This window comes from Corvus brachyrhynchos, unplaced genomic scaffold (assembly GCF_000691975.1).
Source record: "Corvus brachyrhynchos isolate BGI_N302 unplaced genomic scaffold, ASM69197v1 scaffold175, whole genome shotgun sequence".
Taxonomy (NCBI): Eukaryota; Metazoa; Chordata; class Aves; order Passeriformes; family Corvidae; genus Corvus; species Corvus brachyrhynchos.
In genome coordinates this window covers 3307187-3331541 of record NW_008238448.1, presented here as the reverse complement: position 1 = coordinate 3331541, position 24355 = coordinate 3307187, and the positions used below count along the sequence as shown (strand labels likewise).

Below are 24355 nucleotides of genomic sequence, written 5' to 3'. Positions count from 1 at the left end.
GGGGGGGGGCGCGCCGCTGGCTGGGCTCCTGCCAGAGCCAGCGCGGAGCAGGAGCGGGATGGGGAATGTCTGCGAGGGGCCGTGGGCACAGGGGCCGCCCACCCGAAGCGCCCGAGCTTCCCGCAGAGTGGGAGCGCTGCCCGGAGAGCGCTGCCGGGGCTCGGGGGCAGCCGGACCCTTGCCTCCTTCCTTCCTTCCTTCCTTCCGGAGAAGGGGCGAGGCGAAGGATTGCGGCGGCCGACGAGGAAGTGGATTTGCACCTAAATCCACCACACCCTGCCCAGGGGAAAATCCCTCCGCAACGCCTGGCACGGCCGCGGGACACGGAAGTGGGGAAGGTCCCCGGCGGGTAACAGGAGGGCAGGAGAAGTCAGGGCAGCAGAACTGAGTTGGGTTCCCGGAGATGCAGCTAAGCTTAAAGGGACTTTTTTGAGTGCCGTTGTGTTTTTTAAGTGTCTTGCCCTTTGGTGGTAGACCTGTTGAGCCTGAAACGTATCCAGGGAAAGATGCTGTGAGATTCCAGTGGTACCTAGTGCATACCTGATTTTTGATTCCTCTGAAGCAATCCAACTTCACGAAATTAAAGACAAGTAGTCCCGTTGGTCTCAATCAGATTTTAGAACAAGCCTGTGCCTGTGTAAGACAAGCAGAAAACTTTTCATAAATCGTAACAATTCAAATAGTGTTTACCTGAATGAAGCTGCGATATGAGAGTGGCAATGAAAAGCTGAAGACTAGGAAGTGACTAAACAGGATTAAATTAACAGGAAAATCATCTTTTCCTAGTTTTCTTTGGCCCAGGAATTCTATTCCTACTGTGTCTATATGACAGTATTTTCCATCTTAAAGTTTGGTGACTATAAAATTTTACAATCTCTTTTTTGGGGGGGGGGGCCGATTGCAAGAACTTTTGTCCTCTATCAATACATAGCTATGTTAGTTTTGCAAAAAGCATTACTAACATGTGAAAAATAGATGTGAAAAGCTAGCATTGTATGTGCAAAGTAGTTTGTAAAATACATGTTGTCATAGGTTAGCAAGCATAGTCCCGGAAGGGACGTCCTTGCTAAGGGGTGCTTACAGTTTCCTCTGGGAACTGATAGAACCTATCAGCTGGCCAGTTTGGATATGGACAATTCTCTAAGCCACTTAAAGTTGTGATCACCTCTGTGATCCACATTTAAGAATAGGCAAACTCCCCCTCCAAGCTCTCTCTCGTTTCCGGCGCTGGGACAGGTGGCTGCGGGGCCCCCTCAGTCCGTAGAGATGAACCAGATGAGGACTTTTGCTCCAAATGGGAAAGGAGAAAACCTCAGTCCGTAGAGATGAACCAGATGAGGACTTTTGCTCCAAACGGGAAAGGAGAAAACCTCAGTCCCTAGAGATGAACCAGATGAGGACTTTTGCTCCAAATGGGAAAGGAGAAAACCTCAGTTCCTAGAGATGCTCCCAGAGATAGTCCTAACGATGAAGATGATGAAGACCCTTTGCTCCCAGGGAAGGAGAAGGGCCTCTGTTTTTGTTTCTGAACGGCTCAACCTTAAAATTGTACCCCAAAAAACTTCAAGAGTGGACCCTCGAAAGCAGTTGCGGGAAAAGCTGCAAGTCGGGGGAAAGGACTCACACGCAGGCAGAGAGACTCCTCTTCCTAAATGGACTGAACAATATTTGGAAGTGGGCGGCTGTCTCGTTGTGATAATGTTTTCATAGCATGAGCAAGAAGAGACTTCTCTTTCTAAATGGACTGAACAAGGTTATTATGGAAGTGGTAAACAGACTGAACATCTTAAGGGTTGTCTTTGAACATTGTCAGTGGGAGAAGGGAGGAAGGTGGGGGGAGGAGGAGAGTTCTGAAGGTGGTATAATTTTTTTTTTCTTCTTTTAGGTCTGTTAATAAACTTCTTTATATTCTTTCAAGTTTGGTGCCTGTTTTGCATTTCTCCTAATTCTTATCTCACAGCAGATAAACAGTAATGAGTATTTTGGACCAAACCACTACACTAAATTGGTGTTTCCGCCCGGTTACAAACCGAACCCGCGACACATGTACACGTGACTCTTCTCTTATAATTGCAGGCCATGTCCAGCTGGATAGCAGACCTATATTACCCACCACAGGTACAGTGCCATATATAGTTCTCATAATGTGGTAGTTAGTCTCTACCAGTAGTAGTAGTTATTTAATAACCAGTAGTAGTAGTTATTTAATAGCCCATTGAGATGTTTAAGTGAAAGTAACCAGTGTTTTGGCCTAACCATTTGCTAGTCTGTAGTTAAGCACATTCCCAAGATGTGCACATTCCTTGTTGTTCCCACATTGTTACTTTTAAGTCCATTCTGTTACTGGAGGTACTTAATGTCTGTATAGTTCAGCAGAAGAAAAGGTTTAAATCTTGCATCTTCTCAGTTGTCAATAGCTGTTACACTACCTGCTGTGACTCATGTGCTGCATCCAACCTCAACGAGAATGCTCAGCTTTGTATTAGCAGCATTACTGAAATAAAGAAACACCAGCATATTTTTAAGTTATGTAAAATTCTAACTGTTGAGTTAGAGTCTCTTCAAAAAAATACAGCCAGCTAGTTAGTTATATAAAATCATGATCTTTGAATATGTTTATATAAGTACAGATACACAGACACATAGAAAATCCGCATGTCTTGACCACCTAAAAATCGACTGTTGGAGTCAGAACTTCCAGAACAAACTCCAAAAGCTGTGGGTGCAGGCAAATGCTAATGAGGCTGTTTAACTGCATGCCTACTTACCTGATGTGTGAATGAGCTTTTGGTGCACATTAACAGCTAAAGTTTAAAGCTGGATGCATAAGGTCAAGTTGGGGTTTTTTTAAGAATGATTTTGTGGCTGAATCACTTTTTGAACTCTCTTAACAGATGGAAATGAGAACATCACAGAAGCAGATGCATTCAATATAAGGTAAAGTTCTGGTGGCAGTGACAGACATGTCCCCAGGGACTGAGGTCAGTGCAGGGTTTTCTGATTTTTGTTAAGAATTTAACAGAATTATTCAACTGAACTCCATCCACTTACAAAACATGTTTCTAGTTTTAGCTACACCAGATGCAGAAGCACCCTTATTGGGAAGGCATGTGGAAGGGACTATCAGGAGTTCTCTTTTTAATTTAGGCAATGTGAGAGACCATCACAATCTGAGGAGCCACTGGACAGACTAAGTAGTAGACTGTAGCACAGGAATGTATTCCTCTGGAAGGAGGGGCAATGGACCACAGAATAGTGATTCCATGAAAGCCCTGAAAACAGTAAACTACCTGCCCTGATAACTTTGTTTGCTTCATCCATACAGCTGAATAGAGAAATAACTATTGAGGGAATCATCCTTTCATGGTCATTCACAGGATCCAGGGACCTAACTCTCCAAATCCCTACGAGCCATGCACCTAGCCAAATCCTAAGGAAGCGAAATTCCCAAAATCTGAAAATTGTTCATAATTACATGGCTAAAATTTATAATCTTTCCATTTTATCATGTTAGGTACTCATATTGGGAAGAATGTGATAAGGCACCCACCTTCTCTTATTGGTTATCCAGCCAATGTTGTAGAACCTCCCCAACTTTGAACAGTCATCCTGAATTCCTGTTCTCTGTCTGAATTCTTATGTAGACATTACATAAAGATGTTTCATTAAGGGGATTCTCAAAACAAAATGAAGAAGCAGAGGTAGGCTACGGGTAACGATGGTAATTTTGTTGTGAAACAAAAGCATTTGCTGATGAATTCTGATCTTGAACATCTGCAGGCAAAGATTCTAAGTTACTTTCTCTAATAATTGCACCAAACCTGAATATTCCATAGCATTAAATAAAACCTTAATATAGCAAAAATGACAGCTCTGACTAGAGCCAGTCCTGGGGCAGCGTGACCTGGACTGTCATTCCATGTACCTGGAACTCTCAACGTGTCTATTGCCAGCGCTGTTGCCACAAGTGTTTTAGTTTCTGTTTTCTGCACTGCAGAAAGATGGTCTGCTTTATTTTTCCAGTTCCAGCCATGTCAACACTTGGGATTTTGTGGGCTGGTTGCTAAAAACTTGAACAATTATATTGTCATAGCTTCCATTTCATTAGGGTATAAACATTTGTTCTTCTTTTGCAAGATACACTACACTTAGCACCTCATCCCCAGTTTGTAATCTATTGATTACAAGGCAGCACTTGATTTACTTAGAAGAACTTGAAATAAGTCACAGACAACTACAATTCCAATAAGTACATGTGTACTATCCAATTATGTTAATATTTAGCTAAACACATAACATGGTGAATTGGAGCCATGTCTGAAACACACCATTATGTACCTTAACTAATGAAACAGCCTCGTTTACCAAGAATGTTTTCCATCTGTGGCAGCAGACAATCACATGACCCTGCAGTGGAATACAAAATGAACCATCAAAGAAGAGGAGTTGCATTAATCTTCAACCATGAGCACTTTTTTTGGCAATTAATGCTGCCAGACAGACGTGGGACTATGGCAGACAGAAACAATCTGAAACGCAGGTAAGAAACTTGGTTGCTCTACTAACCCTTAAAAAAATCTAAACTTTAGAAATTGTGGTCAAGTTAAGGAGTTACCTTCATCTTTTGTTTGAGTAGAGACCAGAAGATTTTGCAGACATAGCACCTATGCTACTTGGGTGAAGAAAGCCATAATAAAAAAGCTTCAAGGCACGTTTTTTTAGCTCACAGAAACTGCTGGTAGAAGTCCTATGATTTCAGTGAGTCCAGAGCTTTCTTTGGACAAACTCTTCGAAGTAACTTTAGGTGTTAGACCTGTACTTGACACCAGTTTAAATTCAAAATCAACTTTAGTAGTTTTGTTCATAAATAACGCGTAAGAATATTAATTCCCCCACAGGCAAAGAAATTGAGTTGGTAGCAATTGATACATAATTTGAGCAAGATTTTTACTAATACTGATCTGTTCTAACAATAGTTTGACAGACCTTGGGTTTGAAGTCAGACTTTTTGATGATCTGAAAGCAGAAGATGTGCAGCAGAAAATTTATGAAGGTAGGAGACTATATATTGGTTATGTCTAAATTATTGCCGCAGAATTCCCAGATATCTTTTCTTCCAATCTCTCTGGTCATCTAACTTAAAATAGATTTCTGTGCACAAGGAATTTAACATCAGAAGGACTTAAAGGTTAGACCGAAGATTATTTTATTGCAGTGTAAGTGAAGCTTCTGTGGAGAGAACTAATTAAGTCACTAAAAGCTGAAAAATGGTACATGCAGCTGGGAGAAAGTAATGACATTCATCCTTCTATGGTTAGTGGCCCGTCAGCCAGGTTGAATTCAATGCACCTTGTATGGCTCTATCTGAAAACGGCATCTATTTGAAAAAGGACTGATTGGGGATTAAATTATATGATACAAATGTACAATGTTTTTTAGACCTGAATATGACTGTTTGGCCATCTAAACACCACTTGACTATTTCAGCCTCCATGGATGACCACAGTAATGCTGACTGCTTTGTGTGTGTGTTCCTGAGTCACGGTGTGGATGATCACATTTATGCATATGATGACAAAATCAAAATTCAGACAATCACAGACATGTTCAGAGGAGACAAGTGCCAGAGTTTGGTAGGAAAACCAAAGATATTTATCCTTCAGGTAAGATGTCAGTTTCTGAATTCAGTGGAGTTAACATTGACCCGTGTCTTCCTGCAATACAGATGTCAGTTCTCCTGATGCAGTCTTTCCATAAGGCATTTAAGACAAGGATTCTTCTCTTTTTCTTAGAAATGTATACTAATGTATACTAGTGTTAATATTATTATTCTAGCTCTATTTAGTAAGTAATTTTATGAAAAGAAACACAAATTAAGCCCGTCAGATTGACTGTCAGTGTGTATTTAATAGCAGAGAAGGCAGTTACCAGGGCTTTTTTGAGAAAGTTCTGTGCAGCCTCAGCTCAGTTCCTATTGCTCACACTCCACAGCCCTAGGCTAAGCTGATAAGGTATCAAACCTTTGTATCTTCATTGCTTCCTTCCAGGCACGTCCCTTTACTTGCTCCTTAGTGAAGTTGGGTTTTGTGTTTGGGTTTTTTGTTTGTTTGTTTTCTTTTTTTGTGAGCCTTTTTTGTTGGTTGGTTTTTGTGGTAGTAGTGATTTCCTTTTGTTGCTGTTGGTTGGTTGGTTTTTTGTCTATGACCTAACTTGGCATCTCTGTAGAATCTAAAGAATCAAATGAAGGCTTTATTGTCTCAGGAGTACCGTTTGTGCTAAGTGGTCATAAAAAGACCATATGTAACGTCCTATTTCTTTCCTTGGTTCACAGGAGAATGCAAGTTGGGAGGTACCTCAGGAGGTCTCTGGTCCAGCCTCCTGTTCAAAGCAGAGTCACGGGGTCAAACCAGGTCATTCAGGGCTTTATCCTGTCTTTATCCAGATTACAATTAGCAAACTCATATATGAACCTGGCCTTCAGCAGATTGTAATGGTAGTAGTTTACAGAGTAATTCTAAGTATTACCTTTTTTTTTTTCCCAAATGAAAGCTTCCTTAGGGCACAGGGCTGCTGCAAGAAGCAGCATATTGTTAATTCACCTAATTTACCTTTCACTAGGACTTTTTTTTAACCTGGTGCCAAAGATTGAAAAATACTTTCATATTTCAATTTTAAGTTCCAAGTAATACTTGGAGACATTTATAATATATACTCATCAAAAAGCTAATTAACTTAGTTCATCAGCTAAGTTCTTTTCCAGCACAATTGGCATAGCATTTACCTCTGGAAATCAGAAGAAACATCAAGATGAAACTTTCTATCACCGTAAAGAAGATTCTTTGTGTTTTCTTTTTTTAGTGGTAGTTCTTAAGTAATGCTCCTTTGTATCTTTTAAGTGTGTTCTCACCTTGTTATCCTCCATGTGTAGCCTTTCTGCATCACTGACAATACTGGGATCACTTCTGACTTCTCACAAAAAAATCTCGCTCAACACACACATTTGAGACTGCACTAAGAGCGAAGTGTAACAGCATGTAATGATGGCTGTGCTTCAGAACAGTAATTCAACACTGTGTTGCCAAAAGGTCCAAGGAAGGCAGTTCCTCCTCTCGACTCAGCACTGGTGAGGCTGCATCTGAAGTATTGTGTCCAGTTCTGAGTTCCTCAGTACAAGAAAAATACAGACTTAGTGGAGTGAGTCCTGCAAAGGGCCACAAAGATGGTTAAGGGACTCTGGAGCATGTTTGATACGAGGAGAGGCTGAGAGAGCTGGGACTGCTCAGCTTGGAGGAGATGGCTCAGGGGAATCTTACCAATGCTCTAAACATCTGGTGGGAGGGAGTAAGAGGGACACAGGCTCTTTTCAGTGGTACCCAAGTGACAGGATAAGAGGCAAGTGGAACAAATTAAAACACACAAAATTTCACCTCAACACAAGAAAACACTTTTTTTTTTTTTTACTGTGACGTTGGTCAAACACTGGAAGAGGTCAACCAGACAGATTGTGAAGTCTCCATCTATGAAGATCCTCAAAAGCTGACTGGACATAGTCTTGGACAACCTGCTGCTGCTAACACTGCTTGAGTCAGGGGGCTGGACTAGATGACCTTAAGAGATCCCTTCCAGTCTTAGTGATTCTGAGATCACCTTGGAGCTTTCATTTGACTTTGTCCCCAATGTTTTAAGCAATAGAGAAGTAAATATGTCTTTCTGAAGGCAGAGTCATGGTAATGTGGCACACCTAGCTGAACAGAAGTGCCTCTGGTTAGTGTCAGAATTATCATATTAACAGTGAGCTTGGCAGGCGTGCAAGCATAACAATACTTCTCACCAACAGGCCTGTCGAGGTGATAAACATGATGATCCAGTCATTGCTCATGATTCAACAGACAGCAGCAGTGAAGCCCTGGTCAATGAGACAGAAGTGGATGCAGCTGTTGTCTATACTCTGCCTGCTGGTGCGGACTTTATCATGTGCTACTCTGTGGCACAAGGTAAGTTCTAATATTTTACACCTAGTGTCTGATACTTCACTGTAATAACCATGAACACGTCTTCATTTTGCAGTCAGAAAAACAGGAACAGTTCCAGGTCATCTGATTTACATGGCTGATAAGTAGCAACTTGTCTGGGAAAGAACCTTATGTGCTGAAGAAAAAGTGAAATTATCAAGGTGCATTACATTTGCCAAACAGAAGCATTCTCATCAGTCTTGCTGCTGAGCTGCCTCCTGACAGCAAGCATCCCTCTCTTTTCCAGGATTCTGGGAGCTTATAAATTTCCCTGCACTACATGGCTGTTCTCCCCAGTTCCCCCATGTCTGTTGTCCTCAGTCCCATCTGCTCTCTTACGAAGTGGAGATGCAGTCCTGTGTAAGCTACCAATCCCTGAATCATGTTCCTCTTAGCTGAGTACTACACATGATATCAAAGCCATTTCCCATCTACAATTTCCAGTGAAATTAGGTAATTGGTAAAGTAAGATTTACACCCATTAGTAATTCCTTACAGATGGTAGGTGGCAAACAGTGACTCTGATACGTATTTTTCCAAGAAGCTATCACTACTTACATTTGGATGTAATTTTATGTTCTTGTTCTACACTAGGCTACTATTCTCATCGTGACACTGTAAATGGCTCCTGGTACATCCAAGATTTGTGTGAGACACTTAGGAAGCACGGATCTTCCTTGGAGTTCACAGAACTTCTTACTGTTGTTAACAGGAAAGTATCATATCGCAGAGTGGATGTGTGCAAAGATGTTAATGCTCTGGGGAAAAAACAGATTCCTTGTTTTGCCTCAATGTTAACTAAAAAATTGTATTTTCATCCAAAATCTAAGTAGATTATTTAGCAGTGATGACCATTACTATTACTTGCTGCAGAAGTAAAAAACACCATCTTAGTTGAGGAGACTTAATATTCTACAAGATTGTCAACAAAATCACTGGGATCAAACATTACAGTTTGTGTACCTAATAGTTTCTAAAATCTTAAAGCAATTTCAAAGCTAGAATTACACCAGGGAATTAATCTCAGGGAATTTGGGAACAGTTTACTGGTGCAAAACTATTAGAAGGTGCTCAGATTTTATTGAAACTGATGCTCAAGACTACTTTTTCTTAAAAGCTTTTTGCTTGATTGCCATCTAACTATGGTACATTTTACTATTTCCAAAACATTTCTAATGTTCTGTTAGATTAACTTGTCTTGCCCCAAGAGCACAGTTTACAGGGAATATGTTCGTAGAGCATCTTTTTAAATTTGTGGACAGCCGTATCCACCTTGCAATTTTTGTGGCTTTATTGGGCTTTTTAACTTTTCTTTTATTTTCTTGCAACACTAAAAAGGAAATTAATTCCTTGAGTACAATTGTAGCATTAATATAGGATTAATCAAATAGGGTTGATTAATAAAGGGCTTCCTTTTGCTTGGGTATCATTTATGTTTGGGGCACAATTACAGCTTGCTGGTGCTTTGCATCCTCAGGAGAAAAACAGCAGTAGTGAGATGAGACCATGTGCAGCTTGCTTAGGGTGAGCTTGCCTTGTCCATCTCTCTAAAGCTAAAGCTGCTGGACATCTCTAGGCAGCTCTACAAAATACAACATAGGCAAACCTTCATCCTTCAGGCCTTGGAGTTGAATCAGGTCTCCTCTTGGCCCTGGAGAAGATCAGCCATACCTCTGTCACTGTGTACATAAAAGTGGCAGTGCACGGTTGCCACAGGATTGTTGCTGCTGCAGCATCAGTAATTGCAGTGGTACTGACTTGAACCAAATATTTCGTTGTTTTGGGGTTTTTTTTAAACATTGTTAATTGTTCCTCTGAGGGACAACAGAGAACTCAAACTGAGCAAAGTGTCTTAGTCCACTTTCCTGGGGGAAAAAATAATCGGTTTACTGGTTCTGCTTTAGTTAAGTCTTTCCATATACTATGTTCTGAGTCATAAATGTCTTACCTTACTGTGGCTACTTTTAAACTTTGTATAAATCATATATGTTTGAATGTTTTGATAAATTCTTTAAATAAAATGCAACAGTGAAACATGAATGATTTTATAGCAAGTTTGAGATACCTGACTTTTCCAGCACTATTTACTAAGAAAGCTTAATTGTCATGCTAATCGAAACTTCACCTGTGGTGTTACACAGAGTCAATGCATAAGACTAGGGAAAAGGAAACAGTAATTGCAGGGAAAGAATCCTTACTGCTCCATGCAGAAGTTAATTACCCTGTGAGCTACTGCTGTTACAGTAAATGATACTAAAACGATGGTCCTTGTTTATAGAACATTCTGTCTGTCATTTTACCAGCAGTGAGAATGCCTCCATTGTACTAATGAGACTTGACAAATATTGTGAAGAACTTTGCTTCAGAAGTTTCTTCATAGGGTTAAAAAAAAAAAAAACCAAGCAAAAAAACCCCCAAACCATCAAGTGACCAAATCATTTTTATAGCTATTTATTGCAACTTTTAAAACTTTAGTGGTCAAAAATACCAAGGTGGTATGGAGTAACTAAATATTCATATCAGCTTTGAAAGGGCATCTCCAATATACACAAAACCAAAGTCAGTACTTGTCACTGATTTCCTGGATGGGAAGCCTCAGGTGCAGAGGTTGGCGCAGACGCCTCAGGGATTCTTCTGCCTGCCAATGCAAGAGGGAGAGATCATCCTTCTGCAGCCTCTGTCTTCCCCTCTTTCACACATGCACTGTCTTCCTTTTCTCAGAAGGCACTGGTCTTAGGCAAGGAACCAAACCGATCAAATGGAGGATGCTGAATACTGACAGATCTGCTCAAGTCATTCGGTCTCCAGAGAGAAGCATGAACCCTGCCCATCAACCCACACCCCAATTTTCCTGAAAATTACAAAATTATTTTCCTGAAATTACAATTACAAAATTCAAACTCACAGGCCACTGAAAAAAGCATCAAACTCTTTTAACATTTTGTCAAATGTGGCTCATGAAATTCTACCTTGAGCTGCAGGATTTGAACTAAAATTAAGGGTAGTTTCTTTCCATTTTCTTTTTTGAGACATTGAACACAGAGCTGTCAAGGTGGGATGGAGGAGTAATAATTGAGGAGTGGGAGATCTGCTACAAATATTTCATGAAGGCCACTAAATTTCTCCTGGGTGCACATAGCACCTTTTCTATCCAGCCACCCATATTCTGTAAATCTAGGTCTTTTACCTAAGGACCAAGGTTGTTAAATACTGAACTCTGCAGGGCAATCTCCTTCCAAGGAAGGGAGGTGATTGGTTTACCACAGCAGTGCAGCAAATATAATGTGCCCAAAATAAATGCAGCGATTACATTAAATGGCCAAAACTGCAACATTAATTAGCATATGCAAAAAATAGATGTCATGCTGATAAACTGACTTATTTGTTTTAAATTAAATTAATTAAGGTCTCCCTTTCTGATGACCTACAAAAGTAGTTTATACATCAAAGCCAAACATTGTATGGTTTTCTGAACAGCTGAAACTGGCTGATAAGCAATACAGCGTTTTGATAGCAAGCCTTGAGATCAACTTTTTTTAGCTGAGAGTTTACTGAAAAAGTCTTAAGCCAGAAGCTACGTGATTATTGAAGGACTGCACTTAAATACCTCTGCTAGGTCGTCTTTGAGCTTGTTGTATCGTTCCACATTAAAATGCTGCTTTTTGGATTTGCGGTAGAAGTAGTGGAGGAACTGCCTGTCTTTAGCGTGAGGGTAAATGTAGTCCTGGGGAAGGAAGAAGGACAGGGATTTGTGGTTAGCAAGGAAGCTGAGTAGAGGTCAGCACATTAGAAGTTTAGCCTGTTTCAGGAAGACTTACCTTGTTCAACACACACGCATGTTTTGTAAAGAGGCTACGTATGAAGTTAATGCCCTTACAGGTCGTAAGGGCTTTTAAACACATGGTAGGAGTAATTTCTATCATATCTGAAGGTATTTTCAGTTATAATAAAGACACAGCATGATCTTCATGACTGGAGCCACCTCAGTCAATGGAGTCTACTTCCAAGGAGTCAGAGAAAGTTCAGGAACTATTTCTTGAGGACTTATTTGAAAGTCTTAAGCAATGGCACCAGCAGCTGTTCAAAAAAGTAATCTCTTTATTTACTCACAAAAAGTAAGAATGCCCTAGCCCTTCTTAAAAACGAGTCAGAAGGAGTAAAACTCACATTCTGAGCCCTCTCTTCATAAAAACAGACATGTCTCCCCTTTTCACTGAAGGAACCTAATGTCTCACAAGGTCTGTAGTCCATCGGTATAATGGAAGAAAGTGTTGGGTACTCTTCCACATACCTCCACAACAAAAAGAGCTTTGCATCATAGAAAGTTCAACATCAAGATGATCACTTTGAGAGTAAAGTACAGAGCTAAAACAGGAGAAAGAAACATTTTTCAAAGTCTTACAGGATTTCAGAACAAGTCTGTATTGTGAAGATAAGTTGAGATCTGAGCAAACTTTCTAATTCTACACAATGCCTACTTCTGTTGCATTTCAGCTTAGATTTACCTCCATTCATTCTAAGTCATGGAAAAGCAGTCAGATCATGAAGAGCAGAGCAGTAACATTTTTTCAGGCACTAAATGTATTTCCATATATTTCAGTAATGCAACTGCCAGAGTTCCAAACAGTTTGGTACCCTGCACTGTATATACATAAACTCCAGCAAACAAAAGCTACTGTTGGGTGATTTGCTTCTGTGAGGCAGCATTCATGAACTGGCACAGCACTACCAGTTGCTCTCCCATTACTGCAGTGAGCAAGGTGCCATTTGCTATGCAAAGTGATCTACAAACATTTTAAACGAGAGACTTTTTTCCTCACTTTTCATTCCCTAGGCTATGAAATCTTACTGACAGTAGTTATGCTCAGTAGCTGGCCTGCAGTTCATGTGCAACAGTACCTGCTTGATTCTGCATGATGCAATGTTTGTATCCAGCCACATTAGGGATCAAACAAGTCCCTGTCTGATGGCAAGGCCACTTACTGAATTCTGTTTTCTTCAGAGCTCAAACATTGTGATTCACAGTCAGTTTTTCTCCTTTTCAATATTCCAGACATTTAGAAGACAAGGACTTACCTGCTTAGTAAGAACGAAGTAGGCATAGAAAGCCATGGCACTCCCGTAGGTGATGAAGTACGTCACTGGCTCCATGATGTCCCACGAGTAGACCCACCACGTGAGCCAGGCCAGCGCTCCCCCCTGAGTTGACATCAGAGCTAGGCCAACCCATAAAAGCCTGGAGGTTTTTGCATCTGCACTGTTCATGATTCTGGCTCTCATCTACGGAAAACAAAAGCAGAAACCTGTTCAGACAAACATGAGTGCTCCTCTGATGAGCAGTTCCTCAACTATGTTTTCTCCCCTTGGGCTAGATCCTTTCTCAGGATCTCTTACCAACAGCTCTTACCGACTTATCCTGGTGAGAAAATAAAAGCACTGAAGTCCAAGGGCAACCAGATCTTCTTGCCGTGATGCACCAAGAAATCCTGCTTTTAATCTCCCCTTCCCACTCCTAGGGATCTATGTCTTTTGGATTTCCATTTACTATTCAAGGCAGTTCTGGGTAACACTGAGGCTGGCCCTCATAAAGCAGGAGTCCTGTTGTTCACTGTCCTAAGCCACAGGTTATGTCAACCCCACTATTGTGGGTTTTTTCTGTCATGGGTACTCAAAACTCATAAAGCAACAGGTGACTAAATGGCCTTTCAATCTCAATACTAGTCATGCTGAGCCTTGACAGCTTTCTCCAGGTGTGATTTCTACTGCATTAATGTCTATAACAGGAAGGAAAAGAACCGAATTGAAAATAATCTGCATTCTATTTGAGTTGACCTCATTTACATAACAAACAAAACAGACACACTCTAGCCATTCATGCTGATTTTCTTCTGTCACAGGACTTGCTTTCGATGAAAGGAAATGCTTTTGAGTTTTTAAAAAGAAGTACCCCACTTTCCAACCTGTTCAAGAGGCAGAAGCTCTCCTTTCAGATGGTCGAGTTTCTGCAGCAATTCTCTCTCTTTCCTGATCTGGTGATCTTCTAAATGTAGAGCCACAAACAGTCTGTGAACCAAGGATTTGATATCTTCCATTTCAGTAGCATGCTCACTATTCAGCTTATCTGAAAAGAAAGTATTTGTCATATAAACCATTTCAAGAACACACCCTTCTTTATTCCCTCCCCACCTCCAACCCCAAAAGCAGGACCATCCAGTGGTAAAAAGACAAAACCAAAGAGAAACACCTTTCTCCCAGGTCCCAGGTTTCTGAGACTTCCCATGCCTTTCACTAGATGAAGTGAGATGATCAGTTATTAAGGACTGCTCTTACCTTTTACAGGAGGTGACACACTGTATGCTGTGTTGTTGATAACAAGTTTAAAGTCATTCATCAATAAGACCTCCATCAAGGTTGCATCAGAGATCTTGCTACCATCTGCAGAAGAAAGATTTCAGTTCTAGATCGCTTATCACAAGGAGTCTTAAACATTAGCAGATAACCCTGCAGAAAAGTGCTGGGGTTCTTCACTAACAATGTCTGGAAGTGAACTCTACTTTTAGAACTGGTAGCTAATACTAAACAGTCAGGAGGAACACATAGTGTGATTCTTGGGGCTGTCCTGTGCAGGGAATGGAGTTGAACTTTGATGCTCGGGAGAACCCTTTCCTACATTTTTTTTAAATGCAGAAATTTACATGAATGGTACCCCATGAATTTTACATGCAATTTTACAGCTCCTACCAAAAAGGAGCTCTGGATTCATTAGCAGGAACATGTAACAGTGGCTGCCAGGAGCACACTGGGGTTCAGAAGGCCCTAGAGCCCCCACAGCCACACACCACTGCTGCTGAACACATCACTGTGGCATGGGGGTTTGAAAAGCCACAGAGCAGCTGCCTCACAGTACCTCTTTGAGGTGATTTGCATTTCATATACATAAAAAGGGCACCTTCCCCTACCCTTGCCAAGAGCTAGGCAGCCTTACTCCCAAGATGAACAACCAAACAGGTTACAAAATACCAAGATTTTTGTATGTAGGTATTTATCACAGTGCTACTGCCCCAGCTCCTCCATCTGTCCTCACACATCCACCACAGAAAGGCACCACAGACAACCTCACATCTGCAATTATTTGTGCACCAGAACCCTGTCCTCAGGCCGCATCTGCTGAGGCTGTGACTGCTGAACTCTGCAGGCAAACGCCCCAGCTGGCTCTCCTGCCCACTCTGTGTGGGTAGCAAAGCAAACCCAGAAGCCTATCACTTTCAAGCCAAAATTGTAATGTGCCCATCCACTCATTTCTTTTTTCTTTTCCAGTGTAATAAAACATCAAGGCTCATTTGCATGTACGTTATTAAGGTGACATTTATGAAGAGACATTTAAGGGGAAAATGCTTTTCAAAAGAAGTGCCAGACAGGCTCTTTGTTCTGGATGTTCTGAATACACCACTGACTTACTGACCTGTGCAACTTTTTGCAAACTGAAAAGAAGAAAAGTATTGAGGAAAGGGAGGTATTTTATTTTAGAAAATCCCCCACAGGCTTTAAAGGAGAAAAGTCTACTTTCAATCCAGTACCTAAACACAAGTGTTTCAATGTAAACAAAGAGCCAATTTTGTCTACAAAAGTTTTGCAGGACCAAAATCAGATCTGCAGAAAATGAAAGCGAGTCATCATACACAGCACTGATAATTTCAGTTAAGGTTAGGTTTCATTTAATGGTTAAATGACACAGAAGTGTCTACATTAAATCAAGGCTTAATAATTTTTCTTTAATAATTAATGTTTAAGTTCAACTCAGTACCTGACAAATAGTTTTTCTTTACAGTATCAGTTTCCTAATAAATTAAACATCTCAGCTGTTCTATAACATTACAATTGCCTGGCACTTGACAAATACAGAGCAGAGAACTATTTTAACAGTCACTGTTTTAATCAAAGTATTTCCAAATCAGAGGTGATGGGTGTGTGTTTAAACAGATGAGACAAGGTGAAAACAACCCAAATTCCTCTCCACTTTGGAATCTGCTGCCTGTCCATGCCAAAAATGCCAGACTCGTAGGTTTCCTACAGAAATTACCTTATGCTTCACGAGTGACCCACGTTTGCACTGAAGCAGAGGAGTAGTTAGCTTTTGCTGACATACCAGAGAAGGAAAGCAATTTGGCAGTGAATCCCAAACACTCCTGTCCTGGATGTCTCTGCACAACAGCAGTACCGAAAGGTTAACTGCTGCCAGCACAAGTTCTGCCTCACCCCACTAAGAAATCCTTTGTTTTTTTTAGCTGCACACAACGACCGTTTTTTACAGTGTCTTCAGAAGATAAAGAGTCTTTTAGGAAATTATCTTCCTCAAGAGAATTTTCTGCTTTTGCTCCCTAGTAGACACTGTCAAAACAAAGCAAAACAAAACCAAAAAAACCCAACACCAAACTTCCCATGTACACAAAGCTCCCGAAGCCCATGCACTCACTGAGATCCACACAGATCACATCTCCATTGCTCCAGAGGATATAAATAAATTGCTCTGTGGGGTATTTTCCTGTTTTATTAATGTGCCCATGAAGGAAACTAAAGCAGCTTCTCTTAGGTCTGTGGCTTCCTGACCTTCTGGGAACATCAATCTATTTTCAGTTCTTTTAAAAGCCCCTGCAGTCCTCTGTAATATCAACCAGAAAGAAAAGAATGTTATGAATGCCCCCAGCTATGAAACTGGACCAGCTTTCATTCACACCATCCTTTCTTCTGCTTATGTGTTATCTGCTGTTAAATAAATCTTTACATAGGTATGTAGCTATCCTTATTTTTTCTTTCTTTCATTTTAGGGGTGTGAGTGGGGAGGGGGAGAAACAGATGCTTTTAGTTAGCCAAATTCAAGTACCTATTCTACCAGATTCAGACAAAAAAAGCTACATCCCAGTTCTATTCTTAAGATTGAATCCTTCTCTAATACCAGGACAGGGGTTGCAAGACTTTTCAGAATTGCTGTGGAAAAACTACAAAGCACTGCCAAAATACAAACCAAGCTTTCTTAAAAATAAAATGTAAATGAGGTTAACTCAATGTTTGCAATGGGCAAACCAAAGACAAAAAATAGAAGAAAATGGTGAGCAGAGCTTGAGAAAATTATCTGAAGACTTGGGACAATGGGATAAATAGGATGTTACAAGGAGGAAAGTCCACACCAATGCTAAAATATCAGTTACCATTCAACCCTAGCAATCAGTTTCCTTTCAACCCAAGGGTCCTGCAATATTGTACTCCAGCTGATAAATGAAACCTCCTCAAAGTCTCAAAAAGCCATCCTTTACTATGGCACACATTATGTGGTTGCTTAGCTCTTGAGTTTTTCATACACAAGTTTGTAGTAAGGCAAAAGGATTCTTTTAGCTCTCGGTAACACTGCACAAGTGGCAGGCATCACATTCAATAGCCCGACAGATTGTCTTTTAAGAATGATCATGGAGGACAAGGAAAGAAAGAGACATCAAGGAAATCAGAAGAGAGACACTTAATTTAAAGACAGCGTTACAAAGAGAAGCTCACTGAAAAAGATAACAGAAGACACTACGGGGATAAAAGGAGAGTTACAGTAATAGATCCAATTCTGCATTTTTCAGCAGCCTTTTCAAGAGGACTCAGTTATTAACTCTGAAACACCAATAAACCCTAGAAGCATTCAAGAGCTGCTCCAACAGCAAGAGTGCTAAATCTGATGGAGGACTGAACTCATGCTCCAGAAGAGAAGTACAGTTCATTTGAAAAGGAATGTGTTTATTTTGGGGAATAACAGAAATACAAGATACCTGTTGCAAAGACTTCTGCTCTCTCAATTCCTTTATCTTCTCTTTGCACATCCTGCAGGACTGCTCCTACAGTGGTCACCACCGGCTTGACAGTGAACTGACAGCGTTCACTTCTTGTGGGCAGCATAAGAGTTACCACAGGAAGACCATGTCTGTAATTAATAGTGACTTCTGGGGGGTAAAAAAAGAAAACTAAGTGAAAAAAGTCATACTGTAGGTTGTAGTTCAGTTTAAAGCTGTTTTTAAAACACAGGATGAATAAGGAAAAATTACGCAAAACACTTCTAGAGGTTTAAATATGAATACAGTACTTGTATTTCTGGAAGATACAAGTAAAACCATGCAACTAATGTTATCTCACAGACTCTCTCGAAGTAAATAAAAAGCTTGTTGACACCGATGGGAAGAGGGAAAAGTTGCTGTGAAAGCTTACCATCAGATGGCACCAGCGTGCTGTAAGGTGCTCCTTCCCGGCCTCTCCAAGCTCCGGTGTGCCTCCAGAGCCCCACCTGCAGCACGGACACAACAGAATGGGTTGGAATGGTTAGGAATGCCTTAAAATGGTTACGATGCAAAGTGTACCTGGTTAAAGGCAGCACCCAGCCTGTCAGGGTGGTCTGCTTCCGTGGGATCTGACATCAGGTGTGTCTGCCTGAAGAAAAACCCCTTGCTTGGCAATTCTACATAAAAGGTGAAACCATCCTTATAGAAAGCACAATCGCTGCCAAAGGTATTACGTACGGTATTGCCCGTAGAAAAACTTTTTGTCTGGTGTGGTTTAACTCAAGGAAAAAAAGGAAGGGGAAGGAAAGAGAGGGGAAAAAAAAAGCAATGTTTCTGAAGTGCTTTATGTAACTCTTACAGCAAAACCTCTCCTCTCCCCCAAAACAGCCGTTTGGAAAACCTCTACCTCGTGGTGCCTGAGGGCAGAACTTCACAGTGTAACTTCCAACAGAGGGCATGGCTTCAGTGAAGACTTTCCCTGCTGAATCATGAACAACAATCACAAATAAAATAACAAGGGACTAAGGTCACCTGTTGCTCCGTAATTACATACCGTATACCAAAAGCTAGCTGTTGAGATTTGTGCTGCTAAAAGACAAGAACAACAATACAGCTTGAAGATCTTTTATGTTTTAAATATGAATCGCTGTTTCAACTCCTTGCTGAGAGATGCTGCTGCAACTACTATCACCACTATGCTCTGGTACCACATTGAAGGAGGCACAGCCAAATGCAGCCCTGGGACAGGGATGACACTGGGTTTTTGAACCTGCATGGTTACAAGCCAAAGCTTGCACCTTCCAGGGACACTGGTGAGAACCATCAATACACTTCAACACAGTCATACCAAAACATGAAGACAAACTGCTCTGATTAGACCCATTACTTAGAGATGTCCAGCCATGCTGTGGAAGGTGCAATGTCCTTTGCTACAGCTAAGCCCCCTGCACAAGGAGAGGGACAATTTTATTGCAGCAATTCCACACAGCAGACATTATTGCTATAAACTAAGTGTAACAGGTAAAAGAAGGGAAATCACATCCCTGACTAAGCCAGTTAAAAAACCGCACACAGGCTGGACCAAGGCCTGGGATTTGAAATATGATAGCTAGGGAAGGTGGAAGACTATGTGGAGAGAAATGATAAGGATCGATTCTCCCTCTGGTGAGCTTTATAGCTCATCTTTCTGAAGGCCAAAACATTTCAGAGTCTGCAAGATAATATTCTTTGACAAGGCAGGAAAACAAAGCTACAAACGCAAGAGGCCCTGGCCATTCAATATGCCAAACAGTGCTCACCACATTCACATGATTTATTTGTTTTTAAAGGAACATAAGCTTGGCTGCCTGGATAGGAATATGCTACTAGGTTGAATTAAAAGATCATCTATAACTGAATCTGTGTGTTTCAAAGATGCTCACGCTACCCTAACTTTTTACCTGGAACAAGCCTTTTTCAGGATTTAAAGAAAGTAATTAATTCTGGGAGTTTTCAACGCTGAGAAATTTGTTCGTTGTAATCTTCAGGTATCAAAGACAGAAATCTAGACCAAATAGCTGACGACCTTAAACACAAAGAGTATTGTTCAAAGAAAGGTAGACAGTAGGAGCACAGGAATGCTGACAGCCACCCAGAACTAGGATGCATCTGGTAACTTGTCTGTTTCTTCAGCAGAGCAAGAGACTTTCCCTGGAGCACGGCAGGACACAGCCCGGCTCACCAGTTCTCACCCCATTTACAGGGAGCACCTGCACCCGCAAAACATTTCGGAACACACAGCCTGGAGCAGGGACACAACCCTCAACACAGGACCCGCTCTGGAATGGTGCGCAGGAAAACCCAATAGCTTTGAACACAACAGCAACTGTTGTTTCTTCGGGGGGATATACAAGGGATAATAAGGAACTAATTTTATTACAGACACTCAATGTGTAACTTTGCAATCAATATTTACATACTGATCATCTAACACGCCCCAGGCAATGAACTGCACCCTGCCTGTATTGGAAGGCTGCCCAAACTCACAACAAAAGAAATGAATTATCTACTTTATTTATAGAAGAATCAACGCACTCAACAATTAATACAAATTAAATATATGAATATATTAATTTAATACACTTATTAAATTACATTTATTTAAATATGATCTTTAAGGTAGTTCATTCTATTCTTCTTTAGATTTTGACATTACCATTCATGATCCACTGAAAGAGTCTCTATATACTGGAGCTTTTTTTTCTATTTTAGATTGTCCTTTAATGCAGACTACCCATTAAAATCACCTGCAAAGAATAAGAAAAGCAAAAGCCACAGAGCCACGGCATTGAACTAATATCCAAATAATTAACTCTTTCCATATTAGCTCTAGGTTGATGAATTGAGAAGTGTGAAGGGCTGGGCTAATTTTCTCCCTCTCTTTCCAGATTTAAATCTCCACTTTCAGTGAAGTTATTAAACCATTAGCTTGTGCCCTACAGCCAAATCATCTTTCTGAGATGCTTGGAATGACCCCTATCCTACCCCTGGAAAAGAAACATCTGCAAGCATTGCAGCTACATGGAAGACTTGAACTATGGGACCAAAACAAGGAGACTGCCCTCACAACAACATCAGTGAGAGCTGAAACAGGAATGTGTACCCTGAATTAACTGCATCGCAACTTTTAACTCTGAGATACTATAAAGAGCCCAGCATACTACTAACAACTCTTCTATAAGTCAGTGCATGCCCCTCTTGGCTACTTCCTCCAACCACACAAAGGCTACAAAAGCTATTCTACATCTTTCTGCAATTTGAACACACATGTGGCAGGACATCTGGCTAAAACACCTCTAATACAACCACAACTATGTTCAGGAGTCAAAGGCTGGTGAACAGCAATTAGCTGTGAAATACCCCTTCTCCCTCAGCTATACCTGCTTCCTAATGCAAAATACCTGGGAGCAGCAGTCAGCCACATCTCTTGACTCAGTTCAAGACATGGACTCTCCTGGGAGTGAAAACTCATGAGAATTTAAGGCATAGAGTGTTAACTGTAATAAAAAGAATCCAACATACTCTGTTAAAAATACAAGTTGGTATAAAACAGAAAATACATACGGAGTTTAAAGAAGTACTTCCTCTGTCAAGGGCGCCTCCGCTCTCTAACAGCAGAGAAGTTGCCACTGTTAAAGTCGAGAGTGGAAATTTCAACAATCTGGTGGTTTACAGCAAAGCTTAAGGGACTAATGCAGCAGCATAACTGAGCTAGAAAACCAGGCAGCCAGACACAACGAGTGGGAGAGACTGGAATAGAAATACTGTATTTTTCACTTTTAAGAGTGGCAAATGACTGAACCTACCTACACTGCAGTTTCTGGAGCTAGCTCTTCCAAATAATCTACCTCTTACGATGCTGAGTGATTGTTCCTGCAAACTTAAGCTCAAATTTACTTGTGACCAGTTATGTCTAAGAAGTCAGTATCATTACCAGTATATGAGGTGACATGAAAGCCTCTGATCTTCCTCAGTACTGCATATGCAAATAGTAACCTCATCAGGAACCGTAACTTCTGTTCTGTAGAAAATTGTAATGTGGGTGGGAAGAGAGAGAGCATAGAAATAAAAATATTTTTCACAGGAAAAAGTGATCTTGAAAACAGAATTCTAAAAAACTATGTTCTTAGGACATTTTCTGAGAACATTATGAATTATTGTTTACTTAATTTTCACTTACCACACCAAAATATTGTAACAAATCTGAATCAAAATGCAGTTAGCCAGCAATCATATTTTTGCAATTTTTGTCTTTGCTTATATGCATCTTGGAAGATGCAGTGGGTTTATGTTTGTTATTTCAACAGCAAAAATAGTGTAACACTCCTTCAACATTCGAGTCCCCAATAATTTGCATTTATTAGAGAAAGCAACCAAAAAAAGAGTCAGCTCAACTCAGTCTGCCTTCTTCTTGAAGGGACATGCAGTACTCCAAACTGAAATATATTCCTTCAGTGTGAGGTTCTTTCAAGACTGCCTCAAGTCAAACTCATGAGTAGTCTTCACAAAAAATAATGCAGGCTGTTATGTGAATGGACTCCCATATTCTCATTTCCTTCTCTCTGAGGCAATGATAAGAATCTAATATAGAAAAGCACAATCATAAAATGCCCTACTCAACAAGGGACAAATGATTTAACCTTAATTACACTGCAGCAAAACTCATTCTAATTAAAACACATCTTGCAGAGTGCTTTTCCATAGTAATACAGTGTTACAGGCACAAGAGGAGAGCTCGGTTATCTCCTGGAGTCCTTGTCCAACACCTGGTACAGCTCCCTCCACACAGCTACTGAAGGAGGACTGGGGGAAAGGAGCAGGAGGAGACAATTCATGGGGGAAGCTAGTTGTTGCAATGCCTAAGAATTAATTCTGGAGCCTCTTTTTCTGAGTGTCACCAGCCAAGCCAACATCCCCGGTATCCATCGTTCTCCTCATGTGCTGACCTCGCCCAGTCCGTGAAGCAGAAGCAGGACAAGTCACCTCCCTGGATGCTGCCTGCTTGTATGGGCAGGAGAAAAATGAGGGCAGGTACGTGTTAGCCACTGTTCAGTGAAGGCATGTGCTATAAATAGCTATGTATATTTTCATACTGATTTACATGTTTTTCTATTTCTGATAAACACCCTTAGAAGTTCTCTTAGAAGAATGATGTTGGCTCCCATTTGATTCTCCAAGGAAAACCAATCAAGATTAATTAAATATGGACTAACAATCTGCAATTTCAGAATAATCTACAGACTTTTCAGAATGGTTTAAACCAAGAGAAAGGAGGAAAAACAGCAAGTGCTGCCACAGTCTACTGAGTTTGCAGATCATGCATAACCAAGCTAACCAAAAATGAATCATCGTTCAGATCAAGTTTACAAGAAGTACATATTTCCCTTTTTAAAATGAGTCACTAAGGCCATTTTTGAGATATCTGCTGTTAAATTTCTGTGCTGATTTTGTAAGCAATCCTACATGAACAGGAAAATAAGACATAAGGAGCCCTAACAACCACCTACAATCATCTTACAAGTGCCCATTTGAGCTTCAGAAACATCTTCACTCTTACTAACTTTTCATTTGTCTTTTCTTACACTGAAAGGATTGCCATTGTTTCTTCACTGGGTCCAGAACTGATTTAGATGATCATGCAACAACAGCCTCGATGCATACAGCAGCTTCAGAGCACAGCGCTCAGATTTAGCCATCACTCAGATTTCTGGAAGTCCAACTTAAATTAAACAAACAAAATCCCTGCAACAGACACATTACTCATTCTGCCATAACACCCCTATACCAATACACCAGTTGCATCCAGGGAAGATACTTCTGACACCTGGGAGAATTCAAGATATATTTCTCTTTCCTAGGACAAAAAAAACAAACAAACAAAAAAGAGGACAGATTTTTTTTTCCCCCGAGAGACAGCCTTCCTGTCTCAAATGGGCCATGCAGTGAATACCTCCTCCCAGCTGTTCCACAAGGCACTGAAGGAACACACTGCAACATTTATATTTCAATCCTTTCAATGCAACTAATTCAAAATTTGCAATATTTTTAGCCCCTTCCTCAGTACAAATCAACTTTAAAAGAAGTAACCAGCAGGTCTCTTTCAGCAAAGCAGTAGTTCCAATGTGAGTATGTATGTTCCAGTGATCTTGAAGAAGCAGGAACAGTACAGGATTCATATGGCTTTTCCTCAAAACTCACTAACCTTACAGCACTGTTAAAACCCAATAAAAGAGCCCAAGCAATCAAAATTTTGGTTTCATGTGCCTGTTATTCTTTGTGCCTTTATCATCCCTGCTAATCTTTCATTTCCTGCCTCTGCTCAGATTCCAAGAACAGCTGCCACCAGATTGAATCAGCCAAACATTACCAATGACCAAAATTACAGCTATGATAGGAAGAGCACTGAGGCAACTGGCCACTAAGAACCTCTTTTATGAAGTTCCAGCTGGTGAAATCCACCACTGCAGAGGGGTTTTGCCAGGGAGACCTTCCACC

The 24355-nt window shown here is 40.7% G+C and overlaps 2 protein-coding genes across 3 annotated transcripts in view; one reads left to right on the top strand and one right to left on the bottom strand.

Annotated features, from left to right (window-relative positions):
* Positions 1 to 10055, top strand: part of CASP6 (caspase 6) — a 10844-nt gene extending 789 nt beyond the window's left edge. The window contains exons 2-8 of one of the 2 annotated variants that reach the window (XM_017736836.1): positions 2077 to 2118; positions 2895 to 2937; positions 4391 to 4540; positions 4977 to 5053; positions 5488 to 5663; positions 7838 to 7994; positions 8607 to 10055. In XM_017736836.1, the coding sequence (XP_017592325.1) occupies positions 4425 to 4540; positions 4977 to 5053; positions 5488 to 5663; positions 7838 to 7994; positions 8607 to 8845 (765 nt within the window). In that variant the 5' untranslated portion in view covers positions 2077 to 2118; positions 2895 to 2937; positions 4391 to 4424 and the 3' untranslated portion in view covers positions 8846 to 10055. The remainder of the gene's footprint in view (positions 1 to 2076; positions 2119 to 2894; positions 2938 to 4390; positions 4541 to 4976; positions 5054 to 5487; positions 5664 to 7837; positions 7995 to 8606) is intronic. The other variant, XM_017736835.1, reaches the window with a different exon arrangement.
* Positions 10056 to 10442: 387 nt separating this feature from the next.
* Positions 10443 to 21529, bottom strand: MCUB (mitochondrial calcium uniporter dominant negative beta subunit; the record flags this gene model as incomplete). The annotated part of the gene is made up of 8 exons (XM_017736734.1): positions 10443 to 10650; positions 11620 to 11736; positions 13089 to 13292; positions 13973 to 14133; positions 14343 to 14447; positions 17819 to 17989; positions 18252 to 18327; positions 21425 to 21529. Coding segments are annotated over 8 exons (1017 nt in total), but the record flags the coding sequence as incomplete, so codon positions are not given.
* Positions 21530 to 24355: the final 2826 nt, after the last annotated feature.